The sequence below is a fragment of the Gallinula chloropus genome (assembly GCF_964237585.1).
Source record: "Gallinula chloropus genome assembly, chromosome: 10".
Taxonomy (NCBI): domain Eukaryota; kingdom Metazoa; phylum Chordata; class Aves; order Gruiformes; family Rallidae; genus Gallinula; species Gallinula chloropus.
Window position 1 is genome coordinate 7,892,289 of NC_140095.1, and position 16,956 is coordinate 7,909,244.

At 48.4% G+C, this 16,956-nt stretch overlaps 1 protein-coding gene across 1 annotated transcript in view; it reads left to right on the top strand.

Annotated features, from left to right (window-relative positions):
• Nucleotides 1–15,727, top strand: part of FGF18 (fibroblast growth factor 18) — a 67,441-nt gene extending 51,714 nt beyond the window's left edge. The window contains exon 5 of the mRNA XM_084268745.1: nucleotides 15,442–15,727. Coding sequence (XP_084124871.1) covers nucleotides 15,442–15,708 — 267 coding nt within the window. The 3' untranslated portion in view covers nucleotides 15,709–15,727. The remainder of the gene's footprint in view (nucleotides 1–15,441) is intronic.
• The last annotated feature ends 1,229 nt before the right edge of the window (nucleotides 15,728–16,956 follow it).

The following is a 16,956-nucleotide window of genomic DNA, read 5'->3' on the forward strand; positions in this document are numbered from 1 at the left end:
GTTTTGAGTCAACAGAGCGAAAGCCACGCTCCCAAACAGAAACCAGAAACCAAATTGCTCTGATGAAACATTATTTACTTTTGCGGTCCCGAGAGTGACACTTGTGGGACAAGTGCCTTCCCGGGAGGATCCCTCCTGCCACTTTTGTTTTCCTCATGAGCGGCACAGATGCTTCTGAGACTGAAGCCCTGGATCTGTCGCCGGCAGCCACTGGCCATGGCAGCCTGCCTGACCCACTGCCGAGCAGTGCCTGCCAAGCGGGCAGCATCTGGGATGCTGCTCAACATTGGTGGGGTCTTGAAGATTGGTGCTCTGGGAGGGCTGGACCAAGGTAGCCAGTTCTCTCTGCTTCCTGCACTTCTGTGGTGCAGTTACTGATCTGAACGAGGCACCCTTGCTTGATCTTGGACAGGGAAATACATTTTTTTTACTGGCTTAGACCTCTCAGGGCACATACATGTGGATGCTTTTGGATATTGCACTGAACCCAAACCCAGCCCTTGACTTTTTTATTTTTATTGCGCCCCCCCCCCCCTTTGACTTCCATCCTCTAAAAGTGGGATAACAATGTTTTTTTCCCCAAAACGCTATAAGGATAATTTTGTTAATGTTTATGAGGTGCTGATACAACAGTAATGGTGACCTTAGAGACATCCCAATTAGATGGGGTAAAATGACCGTGCAACTGTACCTTTTTCTTTAATACACCTTACCCGGGGTGGGTCAGAGATGCTACACTGTGCAACCTGCATCCTTTCCTGGTCTGTGCTGTGTCCAGGAGCATCCTGTCAAAATCAGAGCCTGTTTTTCAAAACACATAGTATATTTTGGCAAGATTCATCCTTTGATTTGGCCCGTTGGGCACCAAGGCAGGACAGTTCTTTTGCTTGTTACCTTTCACATGGCGTAAAGCTTTTTAAAAATTTATTTCTTGATGTGCTTTTCACAATGTTAAGTTGGCAAATAGCTTGTTATAAAAAAAAAAAAAATTAGAAAAGAAAATAAATCTATTCTTGTAAATATGAGCCTTCCCACCCCAGACTGCTGACAAGTTCATAAACCAGCCGACCTGAGCAGGAGGGGGTACAGAGCATGGCGTTTGGAAGGAAAATGTTCCAGACGCGTTGCCCATATTAACAGCTTCTCATGAGCAAAGAAAGAAAATAATAGCATGTCTTCTTGATACCAAAGAGTGTGGTTTTAATTAGTATCATAGTTTCAGCTCTTTTTGTGGCAGGAGTTTGAGGGAATGCTTTTTAGCCTGAATGCTCTAAACAGCTAGTAAACCCCAAGGAAAACATTAGATAAAAGTTACGCCTGGGCTTATACAAATATTTAAGTTCAGTCTGGGGGTGGAGGGGAATGAAACCCATAAACTGATTGTTTCACGGTCGCCCCGGTATGTTCATTTGGCAAGAGAGGAGCCATGGGACCAAACCGGGTCTTTTTCTCTGCTCATTTCCTATTGCCTTACACTGCATAATCCCTAACAATACCAGCATATGCCATCTGGCTTTGTTCTCCTCCTCAGTCAGCAGTTTTGGATCCCTCCCACCCCCCCCAGTTGAAAACCTGCTTTGAATTTAGTCCTTTTTGTTTCCCATAATCACCTACACAGGGTATTACAGACTGGAGCAGGTTGTTGTTGTTCTCAGCTGGAGCTGGTGGTGCATGCAGGAGCTCCAGAGCCTGGGCTTGCTCCCCACATTGGAGACGGCTGTGTTGCAGGCCAAGAGACTGACCCACTGGAGAGAGAAGAGCAGTTTTTTGTGCCTTTTTGTTTATTTATCAGAAGTTGTACCTCCACCAGCGTTTCTGAGCAAGGGCCATCTGATAGAGCTTTCTCAGGAGCCCCAAAACTTGAGCTTTCCTCCTCGCTCGGTTGTTACCCTGTGGCCAACGCTGGCCAAAGGGCTCAGAGGTGTTTTGGGCAGGCTTCTAACTTTATTTGTTGTCACAGCATGCAGCTGTGGAGGTCACCAAGGCTCTATGTGCTACTTATGAATACTGGAGACAGGGCAGGTGTTGTACAGGGAGTGACTTTTCTGTTAGAGGTGACAGGAACCAGGGGAAAACAAATTGGACTGTGCTTATTCTTTTATTCTTGGTGTTATGTTGAAGAAGGCCCAGGAATAGATTGCAGTTTAATTTTTGTCTCTCTAACCATATCTTTTTTGGCTGTGGGGTTTTGGTGCCTCTGTGTATACACATATGGAAATGGTAGGACCTGAGTTCTGTGATTTGGCTGGTTTTCTGTGGACTGCTGAACTTTTTGGCGGGGTTATATTACCAGGGGAAGGATTCAAGTAGGAAAACTCAGAGCAGGAATATTTGGTGCTTTTGTGATTTATTTAGTTTAAAATTATTGTTATTACTTATTTATCTTGTACTTCTTACAAACATGGGGAAGAAGGGGACTCTGAAGGGTTCAGCTCTCCTCCCAAGGAGAGGAGGGATGTGACTCTCCCGCTTGTGACAAGGCACAGTGTGACTGGTCACCTCAAAGGTGGCAAGAACTGAATATTTGCAATAATTCACTGTCAAGGGGAATACCAGCTAATGGTCTCTTTGGAGGAGCTGTGAGTTTCTTTGTGGGTCTCCTGGTGAGTCCTCCAGTGTTTTGTTGGGATTTTTTTTTTCCTGCCTCAGCTTTTCTTATCTTCTGCTTTGAGATAAGGGTGTCAATATAGTAGGGGCTTCGTGTTTGTAAGAGGCTGTCAAAGATAAGTCTTTTAAGTCTCCAGAGCAAGGAATAGCAGCCAGGGATGGGAGCTGGTGGCTGTTAATTAGCTGGGCCACTGCTAACTGCTTTTGCTGGCCTGTCCTTACAGCAAATTCATCTTATCTAGAATTGCAGGAGATTTCCTTTCCCTGCCCTGTCCCCCCCATCCCCAATCAGGAGAGCATTTACCAGAGGTCAGTGATCTCTCTGAAGCTGAAACTGGATGTGCCAGCACCATTACAAGATGAACAAAGCCCTGCCCCTTCCTTTAGGGCTGCTGGCTGTTATGTAGGGATGGGAGCATCCCCTAATCCTGTTCCTGGGGGACTCCCTGTGCATCTCTCCCAGCCTCCCATAGGATCACATGGGGTCAGGTCGGTGCTGGTGCCTGGGCTGAAGCAGGTATCCATGCTTTGTGTTCACAGCTGTAAGGGACAAGAGACAATCAGCTTGTTTTTCTGGACTGACCAAGGGCAGAGGAGAATGGACCTTGGCTTCCTGCAAAGCTGTCGAGTGAGAGGAGAGGCTGTTTCCTGCAGACTGGAGCAAGGGAGACGCCAGTCTTCAGAGCAAGATACAGAGGCAGGGAAGGGAAGTAATGACTGGAAGGAATCTAGAAGAATGGGGAAAAAACTCCTTCACAAGATGCTCTGAGCAATCCTGCTGATGTTCTTTCATGGCATTAGGTGGATTGAGTCTTCTCCAGATTCAATAGCAATATTGCTCCCTGTTGGTTTTTGAGAACATCTCCATCTCTCAGTGCATTAAGTCACTCGAGCTCTTCCGGGAAGGAGAAGCAGGTGGTGGGTGCTGAAGCCGTCACCTCAGGGTGGGATGGGTCTCAGAGCACATGTAGAGGTGGGACAGTTGTGTGCTGGGCTCCCATGTGGTACTGCTCTGCATGGTGTGGCTGTACTTTTGACTCTGTGAGTCTGCAGAGAACCCCCACAATGCTGTGAATGGGGGTGAGTGTTTCTGAGGTAGGGCGCAGCTATGGAGAAAACTCCAGGAATGGCAGCAGAGTTGGAAAAGTGATATTGAATGGGGTCCATCACAGGTACCGTCCCTCTACAGAAAGTGAGAGCAGTAAAGTTGTGTCCTGAGAAGTCCCTGCTCATTGCACTAGTTCAGCTGCTTCCAGGAATTCAAGCTGGAGAGCTGGTGATACCATAACACAGGTGATTTCCCACCAAATCCACATGCTGATTTGCGCCATCTCTCCTTGGGTTTTCTTTCAGAAGTCCTCAGTGAGCTGGTATACACACACTCTCAGAAAATGATTACAGTGTATATACATTGTTTTTTTAAAAAGCATTTTAATGGATTTGGTTCTGTTTCTCCTTTCTTTGTGCTTGCTGTGGGGGGAAGAGCTGTTAGTTGAGAGGTAGGAACCCCTTGACTGTTTGGGGTGGTTGAGGCATTGCTTCAGCTCGGTGATGGGTAACTCGGGTGCCTTCTGGGTACGGCTTTGCTGATGCCATGTCTGTAGCCCTGAAGCCCTCCTGGTGCTTACAGAGCGTGGATGAGCAGTGCTGGGCTTGTGCTCTCAAGCACAGTCCGGCTCTTGAAGAAAAGCTCTGCCAGCCGGAGTGTGGCCGTGCCAGGGACATGTCCTCTGCGCCAGGGGCTGGGGGTGGCATGGTTCTACTGGCCACCATCACCTCTCCCCCACCCCTGACCAGTACCGCTGTGCTGGTATCCCTTACAGCATAGACCTGCCTCTGCGATGTAAGGTTTTTTCTGGTGTGATAACTGCTTTCCAAGCCAATATATTTCTTAATGTTACCAGAAAGTTGCTAATACCATATGGCAAGGCTCTCTGTATTTTTGCAGGACAACAAACAAATTGTTGCTAGATGCCAGACTGCTCTGGCAGAGCTTTATCACTGATGCCTGCCAGCAGTAGCCTTTAGGGGATAGTAATAATTTGGGGTTGTTTACATTACAGCTTTAAAATAGGGGTTTTCTTGAAGCATGTGTGTGTTTAGTCAGGAAAGTTGGCTAAAAAATCTCTGACAGCATCAAAGAGCGAAGGCGCTCGCTACGGCCCATGCATGCGGTCTTGGCCCTTTATAATACCTCAGGCCGTGCAGGAGAAAGGAGCATGTTGTGTTACAGGAGCTCCGGGTGGTTAAAGTGGGAGCAACCCTTTGCAGGACAAGGGGACTTCCCTGGGTAGGGGACACTGGGTGGGTTCTCCAAAGCTTTACCGGTGTATCGGGACCGGCTTTGTCATCACCTGACTTTGGTCAAGGCTGAGGTTGAGCTTTCTTGCAAAGCCACCTTTGAAACACCCATGATGGGAAAACAGGGTCTTGCCATCAAGCCCGGGGTCTGTGCCAGCCTGAGACAAGGAGACTCAGGAATGAGCTCCAAGCCTGATGCCCAAGTCCTGCTGGCGTTTGGCCACGAGCATTCCCTGGTGCCTGCCTGCGCCAGGGTCTGTCCCAACAGCCAAATGTGCTGCAAAGATGTTGGGAGGTGGCAAGAGCAGAGAGGCGCTCAGAGGTTTTGCAGTTTGAAACTTCCGTGTGGTAGATGAGGTGTTTGCACTCCTCAGCTTGTATATTTAAAACCACGCCTAACTGCATCTTGGATTTGAGGCAGAACTCTGAGTTTCACAGGGGTTTGATGTTTATCCAGAATTTTTCCCGGAGTTGCACAGTATTTGGGTTGCTTGAAAGGGGCTTGTAAAACCTAACAATTTCTGGGGCTGAATGCTGAATTTGCAACAAAAACATGACCAGAATTAGTGGGGTGTTGGGTTTAATAGCGTGCGTTTTGTGGATCTCTCTGTGACACATTCAGACGTAAACTGTTCTGACTTGGCATCTCACGTGGAAGCAGAACTTGACTTGGCTTTTGGTGGATTTTGCTCAGATCACAGTTTGGATGCAGATGGGTTCTTCACGTAGGGTGGGACTGGTCCTTTTTTTTTTTTTTATTAAGTGAACTGTTCCCAGTCTCTCTCTCCCCTGCTAGTCTGGGTTTAAGCCATCTAAACAAACGCCTTCAGTGGGACCTGGAACCAAGCGACCTTGGGCCCTGTTGTGCTTTGAACGGGGACCTGATGCGAAACCAGCCTCGAGTGTCTTGAAAGCCTCAAATCAGGGCCTGTGGGACTGCAAAGGGCTTAAAAGTGAGGAGGTGACAAAAAGGGTTGTCTTTCGGTTGTGCCATTAGAATCATCTGTGTTCACCTTGCCTGGCTTTGCCCTTCAACCAGCCTAAAGAAGTTTAAGCTATTACTCTGAAAACTTAGGAGCTGAGGTTCTCAAGAAACTAAAAGCTGAAGGGAAAATAAGCGATCGCCCTTCTCCGTTCTCAGTCCCTACCCTCAAAATCACAAGGCTTTTGGTAGCACTGCAGCCTTCTACATCTGCTCCTTTCCCTGTTAGCTGGGCTACCTGACACATCGCATTCAAGCTTTGGTGGAATTTATATGATTTGGTTCATTTTTTGCAGTTTCAAAGCTTTATAGTGCTGGAAATGTCAGGAGGATTCCCCAGGGTGAGGTTGCTACATGCTATGGTAGGGATGTTGTTATCACACAGTCTCAGGGTTTGTGGACACAGTAATTTGTCACGTTACTTCTCAGTAGGTGTAATACGCTGAGAGCTGGACAGACCCTGTCCCACACCTTTGCCATGGGGCTGTAGTGGCTTTGCCCTCTGGTGAGAGGCTCAGGGATGCGATGTCGCAGCCCGAGGTCGGTATGGCTGGGTTGGGTTTGCACACCTGGCTGAATGGCTCCGATGCTGCGGTGGCTTCTTCGAGGTGGTAGGAGTTGGTGTGAGCTCGCTGGACCTTTGCGCCGTTAATATTTGCTGTGGGCAGTAGGCCTTGTCCTGGTTCTGTTTGTACGATGATTTGTTGGCAGCAGTGTTTTGCCAGAAGTTTCTCTGGAGGTGGTGTGGGGAGGGAAAACGTGACGTGGATACAGGTAACAGATTTTGTGGATGAAGTTTAGATGCTTTCTGGTGGTGTGGGATGGCAGGCAGCTGATCTCAGTGTGGCTGGGAGAGCTGAGGTCTTTGGACTCAGCAGTTTGGTGGCCACGGAAAAGCACCGAGTGACCTCAAGTCTTGGGAAGGAGAGTGGGGAGAGTTGGTGGGGGGCAACAGGCATTGCTGGGAACATGGTGGGGATTGAGCTCATGTGTTGTGCGAGAGGCTGAGGAGCTGGAAGATGGGCACTACATGGAGAAGACCCCTTTATTTCACAAAGTGTTAGAAATTCATGGCGCTGGGTGGGGAGAGGGGCTTACGCCAGCAATTTACCAGCATCTTCTCTTTGCTGGTTGGGTGTTGGTGCTGTGTGTGCGCTTCACCTGCCTGATGGATTTGGGAGGTGGGTTTCATTGGGCGCCTTGTGAAGCACAGTTAAGCCCACACCATGCTGCTGAGGTTGGATTTGTGTTTAGCTGCTTTGCCAGGCAGACCATTCATGGTGTTCATTGGACATCACACGAGTTATAAGAATAATGTACATGTTTGAGGTCTGCACTAAGTCCTCCTGTGCTACCGCCAGTCCTTACAGTCCTCTAAGCCTCAGGAGGCTTTGATTTAACCAAAGTGCAGTGTTGGTGCTGTGCATGATGTGTGTGGAGGATCCTGTGAGCTTCCATGGATGCCAGGGGGAACACCCGAGGTGGGGTGATGCTTTATCCATCATTTCACAGGCCAGCCTGGGTGGTCAGGAGGTCCTCATAGCCACATTTTAGCCATGTATGAACATTTCCAGTTAAGTTAAGCTTCTCTGCATGGCCATGATGCTTCAAGTGTTTGCTCTGAAATAAAGCAAAAGGTCTTTCTGGTTTTTAAAATAACTTTCTTCATGATACTGTTTTTATGTGAGGGAGCTGCAGTTGCTCTGCTGAGGGTGTGAGTGTTGGACTTCACCCCGGCCTGCATCTCCTCACCGTGTAACAGTTTCATGGATTTCCTGTGATTCTTCAATTGGAAATTCTTAAAAAGCATCAATTCTGTCTCTCAAACTGGAGTTTTGCAAAGCCAAGGTTCACATTGCAGACCAAGCTTGACCTCTGAGGCTTTTTCCTTATCCTGTGGCTGGAAGCTGCGTATCCCTTTCCAGGCCAAAAATTGCCACTTTCTTGAAAGCTATGTGACAATTAATCTAATCCTTTCAGTATTCAAGGAGCAAGTGTCACCATGAGGCTGCTAACATCCCGTCCCCTGTGTTTCTTGGTGGCTGCAGCTGTGTGTCATGTTGGAATATTTCATTTCCCTAAGGTCAAATGTTAATTAAAGTTATTGAGGGAGGATCTCCGAGCCCTGGTCATACCTCACTCATTTTGGGTAGAGAGGATGGGTGTGCTGTATGTGTCTTGTTGCTGACACTTGAGTTGAGTTTTAATTGCTTTCCTTGGAGCATCCTATCTCCCAAGTCTTGAGCGTCTCGAGGATGAGGCTGATGTTTCTTGTAAATGATGCTTTGCAAATACATCAAGGTATTTAACCATCAGCAAGCAGGAAAGCTGCCCAGCCTTGTCCTCCTCAACTGGATGCAGTTGGGATGCGCTTTCAGGTGGACTTTGCTCTTCACAGACTGTTTCTACTTGACTCTTAATTTGGTTTTGGAGATGGAGTGAGTATGGAGGCTAATTTTTGAGGCAGAGGATAAAACTTATGCTCCAACTCCTCCTGATGCCCCCAGGATCCCATTGGCTCTCTCAGCCCCAGGGCACACTGCTGGCTCATGGCCAACTGAGCTGTTCAGATACTGCGTATGAATCCTGCCTGTGGTTTCAGGTCTCTCACAGCAGAACTTTCCTATTGCGGGAACCCACAGTTTTGACTTAAATTCTCCTAAATTTTCTACCGGTTTTGTAAATTTAGTTGAAAAAAAGTGATTGACATTTCTTATCATGAAGAGTGAGCACAGATAGTTCTCTGAGATGCAGTCAGGAATTTCTATTAGCCAAATGTGCATCTTCCTGGGCGAAGCCAGCCTAGTTTGCTCAGATGACTGCTGTGTGCTGCCCTGCTGTACAGCTGGCAATAAACGTGTCCATGGCAGCAGGAGCCAGTTTAGGAGCATGTCCCCAGCCTTGCTTGGCTCATCCTTCCATCTCTCTGTCCTGCCATGCATCCTGTGACAAACTGCTCTTCCTTCCAGGGTGGTGTGAGGTTTACTGGACAGATATTAGTTAGAAAAGTGAAATTTTTGAATGAAAGGTGGAAGGAAAGAAAAAAAACCTGTAATCCCTTCTCTCCTTTCCATAGTTCTTGCAGCTTGTGCTGTGTCTGGCATGGACAGGGGTCTGCCAAGCCTCCAAGTCCCGTCCCACACTTGGAAGACCGTGTCTGGTTCTACATGTGCTTGGGGAAGATGGAGTGTATCCCCAGGGCATGTGGGTGCAAAAATGGGTGACACCTCTTTGAATCTGGGCCTCTGGAGATGTCCCCTCTCTTCAGAGAATCTCCTCTGTGTGGGTTTTGTATTACTTCCCCTGCCTCATGAATGCACTTAGACAGCCTGTATACATAATTAACCTCCCCGCTGCACTGGCAGACACTTTTATTGAACTGACCATCATGACTCCTAAGTATTTTCCTGGGAGGATTGTGCAGGTTCAGAGGCCAGAGAGCTGGAGGAAATGCGCCTGACGCTGAGTAACTCGTGGTGGTTACGGATGCAGCTTCCCTGGTTTTCTGGGAGCAAGAATGTACATTTGGGTCAAGAGGTGTCTCTGTGGTGAGGGTGCTGTGCCATCAATCTAGGATGCTGAAGGTCAGGATGCTTATGGCGGATGTGTCCTGATGATGCCTATAAAGTGAATGAGGATGGCTGGGCCCCGTGGACCAGCAGCTGGAGCACTGGGATCTGACATGTTGTGAGGGGGTGGCATTTCCCCAGTGCTGTTGGATCTGGCTGCTGCCCTACCCGCCTTGTCATCACTCTTTCTGGCCTACCTTTAAAAGGCGTGCATGGGAAGGGGGAGAGGTAGCAGAGCTGAAAGCTGCCCCTAACACAGCTCCCACTGCCCCCCCTCCATTCGGGATTTTTCCAAGCCATCTGAGCTCTGACTCTGAGCTGAGCTGGTGCAAATCCACAGAGAAGTAATACGCTTCCTGAAAATCGTGTCTCTAGGTACGTGCTGTGTACAAGCTCTGGGGCTTTATAGGTGGTATCAGTGGTGCTGGGTGCACCAGCCCTTAGCCCTTAGCTGGGGATGCTTCAGGAGTGGCTTCCTGGGACTGCTGAGCCACACAGCTCCCAAAAACCCAAGCCTTCGGTGCTGTGCCTGCTCTGAAACTCAGGAAATACAGGGCAGGGTTTCTTCTGTGCAATGCAGTGGGTGAATCAGTGTCAGTGTTTGAGGGAGATGGTGGAAATAATTGAAATAATGGATGAGCTTTGTGGCTGTACTACCTAATGCCTGGGGTGGTGTGAGATCCATCACAGTGGGGTCCCACTGCTCAGGCACCCGCTCTGTGGAGGGGGAGGGAGATGCAGAAAGGGTCAATTTTCAGGGGTTTTCCTTGCAAAAAGCCTAGGTGTGTACACCTCTTGGAAACCTCTGGGTTAGAGTGGTTGCATTCCCTGTGCTGGAATTTTTAGGAAGAGAGGGCTTGCTTTTCCTGGCAGAGGGAAGCCATCCTGCCTGCATGGAGAGCTTGTATCTCCACATACTGACTTTGAGCCTGGGGGGCTGGACTTGCAGAAAAGTGATAATTAGACAGGAGAGTCATCCCCATCTTACTTGAAAGGCTGAGGCATTCCTGGGTCCTTGCAGAGTTGTGTCCTCTGGGTTGGTGTTTGTTATTATTTGCTGCACATCTCCAGCAGTTCAGTTGCCTTACCCGGCTATCCTCATTGCAGCATCGTGATGGAGGCGGGAGTGGGGGGAAGCGTTTTACTATAAGCTTAGCTACCAGCAGTGGGCTTCATTTGTGCCCCCATCTTTGCAAACAGAGAAACCATGTGGTGTCAGAGGCAGCTCTCCCCATGTTGTGGCGTTAACCGAGCCGCTTGCGCAAGCTTATTGTTGCCATAAAAGCCAAGTGAAGTTTGGATTTGCCGGTGCCTGCCGAGCCGGATTTGTGAAGTGTGGATGAAAAAAATGGCCCTGGCCTCCCTTCCCCATAAAAAGCTGCTCAGGTGGCTTAGCGTGGCGGGCAGCAGGGAGAAGGCGGAGGCGGCTGCACCTGCTCAGGCCTTGGCTCGGGCTGGTGGCGCAGAGGCTGCCGCGAATTCCCCCTGAGCAGCAAGCTGTTCGTGGCAGCAATGCCTCGCTCCGAGGAGCGCTCCCCCTACGACAACAAAGAGCCCTTTGATCCTTTCCATTTGGAGAACTTAAAACGGGAAAGCCAAACTACAATAAGACCAAGTTGGGTCATAAAAAGGAGAGCAGGAGCACCAAAGCGCTCCGGAGTGTAATTGTAGAAGCAGCAAATGCTTTGGCACTTAATTCTGCTTTAGTGTCAGTTCAACATGTTTCATGTTTAATACTGGAAAGCCTGTCGCCAAATGCTCTGCACAAACAATCCGGCGCTGCTCCTTGGTACGCTCGGAGAGGCCCTGGCTCTTGTGCAGCTCCTCCAGCTCCGCTGCCTCCCGCTTGGCCCGCAGTGCATGGGCAGTTCCATGCTTGAGACTGCCCTTTCCATAGCAGCTGCTGCCCTAACCCTGCCTGGCAAAGGCACTGGGACTGTTGGGGTCTGCCGCCTTGTCACTGGGAGCGGATCGCTGCCTCCGGGGCTGGTCCCTGGCTGTTAGCTACCAGGGGTTCCCTGCCAGAGACTTCATGCTCCCCGGGCTGCTCCGACACGGCTGTGCTTCCCCTCGCCCCTGCGCACACTGGGGTGATGCCCGTGGGGTCTCTGTGAAAGGTGGTGTTTAGATCAGGCGTGTTATAAGATGCTTATCAGAAGCCTGGCTAACAGCTACTGCATCTTCCTGCGGCTGCTGAAGGGTGTGTTGAACCTATAAAAAATGCTCTGAGTTGTTTTATGCAAGAAAATGAGCTGCAAGCTGTCGCCTCTGCGGTGGCACGGCCTCATCACCCGGCCAGGCACCAGCAGCACCCACCGAGCAAAATCAGTGGTTTGGTGGTGGCTGCTCTCTGGTACAAGGAGGTGCCAAATTGAAAGACAGCCTGTGCCTTTCGCAGGGGTGGAGCTGTGCCGCTGCAGCATCTCGCACCCTGCTCTGAGAATGGGCTTGGCTGGAGATGTTGCCCATGGAACAGTGCTGGGCAAAATGTGGGAACAACTCATCTCCTGAGCAGGTGTGGGACACCCTAAGGGCCACAGAGCCCTTGCGCCCTGCCCTGCTCTGAGGGGCTGACAGGGTTGCGGGGCTGGGTGCGGGTCCTTCCCCATCAAGTGGCAGTGCCATTGCAGCGGCCAGGTGGTTCCTGCACAGCTCTGGGGCTTGCAAGACTCCTTCTTTATTTTAAAAGATGACTTGAAATCATGAACCTTCATGTCATGAAGGGTGAGTGCTCTGCAAGGTGCATCCTGACAGCTGAGTATGCATGAAATGCGGCTTGGCAGCATCTCCTGGCTGACGGTGGTGGCAGAGGGTGCAGCCCGTATCAGCAGCAAGTGTTTGCACCAGGAGCTCCTGGGGACGGGCGAGTAGGCAGCTGGAACGGGGAGCAGCGCTCCTCAGCCCCAGCCATCTCCTTTTTCTCTTCATCCTCCACTCTTCAGAGGAGTGAGGGCACGGGTGGCAAACCCAAAGAATGTTTTGGTGTCGTTTAAATAGCGACCATGTTCAGACCTTACGTGATGGGCACCCAGTGAAAATAGGGTGTCTCTTCAAAATTATTGAAAAACCCTCATAAATGGCTTTTTCTCCTAATAGATTGCCATGGGCCCAGATCTCCATGGTGTAGGTAATGTGTTGGAGTGATTTATTCTATTGGGGATTATAACAGATGCTGTAAAATCATCTTGTAAGCATTTGAAAATCATTTGTCTGTCTCTGACGTGTCTCAGCGCGTCCAGGAATGCTCTGCTTGGGGAAGTGAGGTCCTTATCCTGATTTATCTCAAGGTACTTGTAAATGTTGCTGTAATTTCACATTATCAAATCATTTAGCTCTTCCTCTTCCAGCACAAAGTTATTTTATCTCACACACCTTGTTTACTTCAAATTAGCCCTGAGGTTGGCCTGAAGTTGCACCTTGTTATTCCTCCACCTCCCGTCTCCGTCTTTAGGCTCTGTTGGCAAATTGGAAGGTATAAGTAAATACTTTTTTGTTATTAATAGAATAACTTCTCCCTCCTACACACACATTTTCTTTTCATTCCAGTCTTCGTTTTCCATGAGAAACTGGCATTGCAGTACAAGCGGAAACCTCCCAAATTGCACGAAAACGCCTTAATTCTCCTAGCAACAAGGTCAGGGCTCAAATCCAGGACCTTTCCATGAGTGTGGGGGAAACAGCCCTTCCAATTACCTGCTCCCCCTGCGGTACGGATCCGGTCGGTTCATCAGCACCTGGGTTTGGGTGGATTTGAAACTCAGCCATGGTATTGTTTAAAATTTCTCCATTCATTGGGGAAGGGTTTGTAGTGGGCTGAGCCCTGAGAAACCTGGGGCTGGTTTTTATGGCTTCCCATTGAAACCTGGTGGAACCCCGTGGTGTCGACTGATTTTTCCCCTTCCTCACTCATGTGGCTTTGATCAAGCCTCGGGCTTGGAGAATGACCCCCCCAGGAACTGGAACCACTGAGCTTTGCCCACTCCTGCCATTCATTAAAACATTTGTGAGCTTCCAACTGTAGATGATAAAATTAGGAACTTTGTGGAGATCGCTGGTCCTAGGCTGAGCTGGCTTTGCCCTTATACAGGGGGCACAAATAGGGAACATGGCCCCTGGATTAGCATCTTTGATGCAGAAGCTGCTGTGATCTTCATGGGAGCTACCCACAGTAACAAAATCCTTTAGGCAGGATGGTGTGTTCATGTTTTCAGGGTAAACATTGCATATTATTGCACTGATTGGATTGGATTGAAGCTCTGCTAAAGGTGTTCAGTTGGGGAGTTGTGGCTGGTCCTGGTGGCTGGCGATGATGAAGCTTTGCCCCTCTTGCCTGTGTGATTCCAGCTTGGGTCATGGTGCCTGATGGTTTCCATCTCATGGCTCTGTTTGTAGCTTGTATGTGGTTATTTGGGGATCGGAGGTGTAAGGAAGCCTAAGCCAGCATGGGCCTTTCTCTCCATGGGCTGCAGGTCCTGTCAGAGGCTTGCTCCAACGTAGGTCACTGCATCTCCTGTCTGTCTCCCCCTGCTCCAGCGTGGGGCCTCTCCACAGGCTGCAGGTGGGGTCTGGGCCTTTTCCATGGGACACCCGCTCCACCACGGGTTTCTCCAGGGGCTCAGGGCCATTTTTCTCTCTGGCACCTGGGGTGCCTCCTTCCCCCTGCTTCCCTTCCCTTGGTGCCTGCAGAGTCTCTCACATCATCTTACTCCTCTCTCACTGTTGCTGTTGTTACAGCAACTTTTTCACCCCTGAGGTGTTACCACCATCATGTCTTGAACCAGCAAGGGTTTGGGGAACTAGCAGCCTGGGGCAGTGGCTGGGAGGGAAGCAGAATTGAGAGGAGGTTGGATGTTTTGCTGCAGGGTGCTTAGGGAGCAGTGCTTGTGCTCAGGAGCTTCTGACCTCTAGTTCTGCATCTAATCCTGGCTCCCTCTGTGAGGAGGAGTGTTGGTTAGGGACGTGGTTTCCTAAGTCAGGTACTTCAGCTCTATGTGACTGCTTTTTAGGTTGAGATTGAGAGGTGGGGAAAGGAGAACCACCATGTCCCTTCTGCCACCAGAAATGGAACCCTCTTTCAAAAATCCAAACCACCCCTGAGAGAAGAGAGGTATAAAAGGTGGTGGTGGGTCTGGTGGCTGAGGGCACCGCTGCCCCATATTCCTCCAGCTGCAGTCTCATCAGGATGCTGGTGGGATGCCAGCCCATCCAGGGAGCTGCTCTGGTGTGAGAACAGCCCCTTCCACTGCTGGTGTTGCTTGAGGATGCGAGTGGGAGCCAAGTCTGGGGTGTGCAATGTGGGTCTGAAATAACCGGTTGGATTCAGGGGTGGAGTGGGGTTGGGGACCTTGTCGCCCACAGCACCTCTCTGGCTCAACCCTGGAGCCCCACACGCAGTTTATTTGCCCAGGATGCTGCAGGGAAGAGATTTCAAAGCACCAGGAAGGCTTAGACTAAGGCTTGTAATGATTTTAGTGGGATTTGGGTAGTTATGGATGCAAGCCCATAAGGTATTAAAACTGAGCAGTACAAGTGGGCAACGCTGATGTTTGGCCCATGTGAGATTCTGATATTTTATTTTTTTCTGATTAAGTATGATGGTTCCCTGGCACGAGTCCAATTCACCCTCCTTCCCTCATGGAGAAAGCAAAGGGAAACGTCTTGCTTTGCTTGCGACTGAAGGAGCCGGACTGGATATATTTAACTCTTTTCTTTGAAAACTCTTTCTCTCCTTGGATAAGAGTTTAAAAAAAAAATACATTTACAAATATGACCTCATACTTTCGTGCTTTTTAAAATTCGTTTCTATTTCAGCTGATGTTTGTTACGGCTCCTATTAACAGTGTTTGAACCAGAAACAAGGTCCAGATGTGATGATTTTATTGATGCCAAATTGGGTTTTGGTCACTGAACTTGCATTTGGATAATGAATTTTTTTCTTTTTTTTTTTTTTTCCCTTCTTTTCTTTCTTTTCCCCTTCTTCAGCCTGATGGCACCAGCAAGGAGTGTGTCTTCATTGAAAAAGTCCTAGAAAACAACTACACGGCACTGATGTCAGCAAAATATTCAGGCTGGTATGTGGGATTCACCAAAAAAGGGAGGCCACGGAAAGGGCCCAAGACCCGGGAAAACCAGCAGGACGTACATTTCATGAAGAGGTACCCAAAGGGGCAAGTGGAGATACAGAAACCTTTCAAGTACACAACAGTCACCAAGAGGACTAAGAGAATACGACCCACCAACCCCAGTTAAAAATAGACAGAAACAGTGTCACGATAATAAACCAGAAAAAAAACAAAAAGACAAAAAAAAATACAAAAAACTGCTCCAGAGGAATATTTTTACATTAAAAATAAGGAAGAAGCTCTATTTTTGTACATTGTGTTTAAAAAAAAAATAAAACTAAAAAAAATTAATAAAAGACTAGATGGCAAACGCTGGGGAAAAGCTGTTAGGGATTTATTGTGACTTGAAAAACAAAACGAACTGCTCTATTTAAATTGACTTCTTGTTGTTGATGACACACAGGTGCTTATTTCGCTTTTTTTGGAAAGGACAACTTTTCAAGCAGATCCCCAGAGGAGGAAACAAAAAAAAAAAAAAAAGAAAAAAGAAAAAAAGTAATTATTAAAAAAAAAATAATAAAACCAAAGAAAACCAAAGTTCTTTCCCAAAGTTACTGAGACCCTGCCCCGAAAAGTGCCGGTTTTGCAGTAATCTATTTATTGTCTGCTGCACGCCGGCCCGAGACAAGATGGTGTGTGCCGCAGTGATTGAGTTTCCGTGGAGTTCTCGACGCATCGATCTTCTGTAACCTTTCTGACGACATAAGGTGTCACGGCTCCGTGATCCTGCATTATGCTCAGTTCTGGAGAATGCTGCTAACTACATTCAAGTGACTACAAGATGACCTAGTACACCAATGATAAGGGAATATTTTAAAACCAGCTATATTATATATATTATATATATATAAGCTATTTATTTCACCTCTCTGTATATTGCAGTTCCATGAACCAAGTATTACTGCCTCAACAATTAAAAAAAATTATTTAAAACACATGTACATATTTTTGCTGTTTGCACTTCTTTCCCCTCCCGGAGTAGTGGGTTCTCAGCACATATTCAGCTTTTCTTTGTGGGTAGGAGGATATGCTCGGGGTAGTTTCCCCATCATAAACAACACTGCTAGTTCTGTAACTCCTCCTTTCTCTGTCTTCCTCTTCCTCCCCCCTCGTTGTTCCCACAAAGAAGAAATCTTGCGTGGGGTGACGATGGGCTGGCAGTGGGGTATCCCTGCCAATGTTTTTTCAAGAGCAGGAGTTAAATTTGATACTTTTTCCAGTGAAGTGACTGTTTCCTAAAGCTTTGGTGGTGCAGAAGGTAAACGGGAAAATGATCTGACTCAATTGGTGTGCATCTTGTGTTTCCTTCACTGGAGGTTTTGAGAGGGGCTGTTCGTTTCAGCTATTCAATAACAATATTTTGTCTTTCAAAACT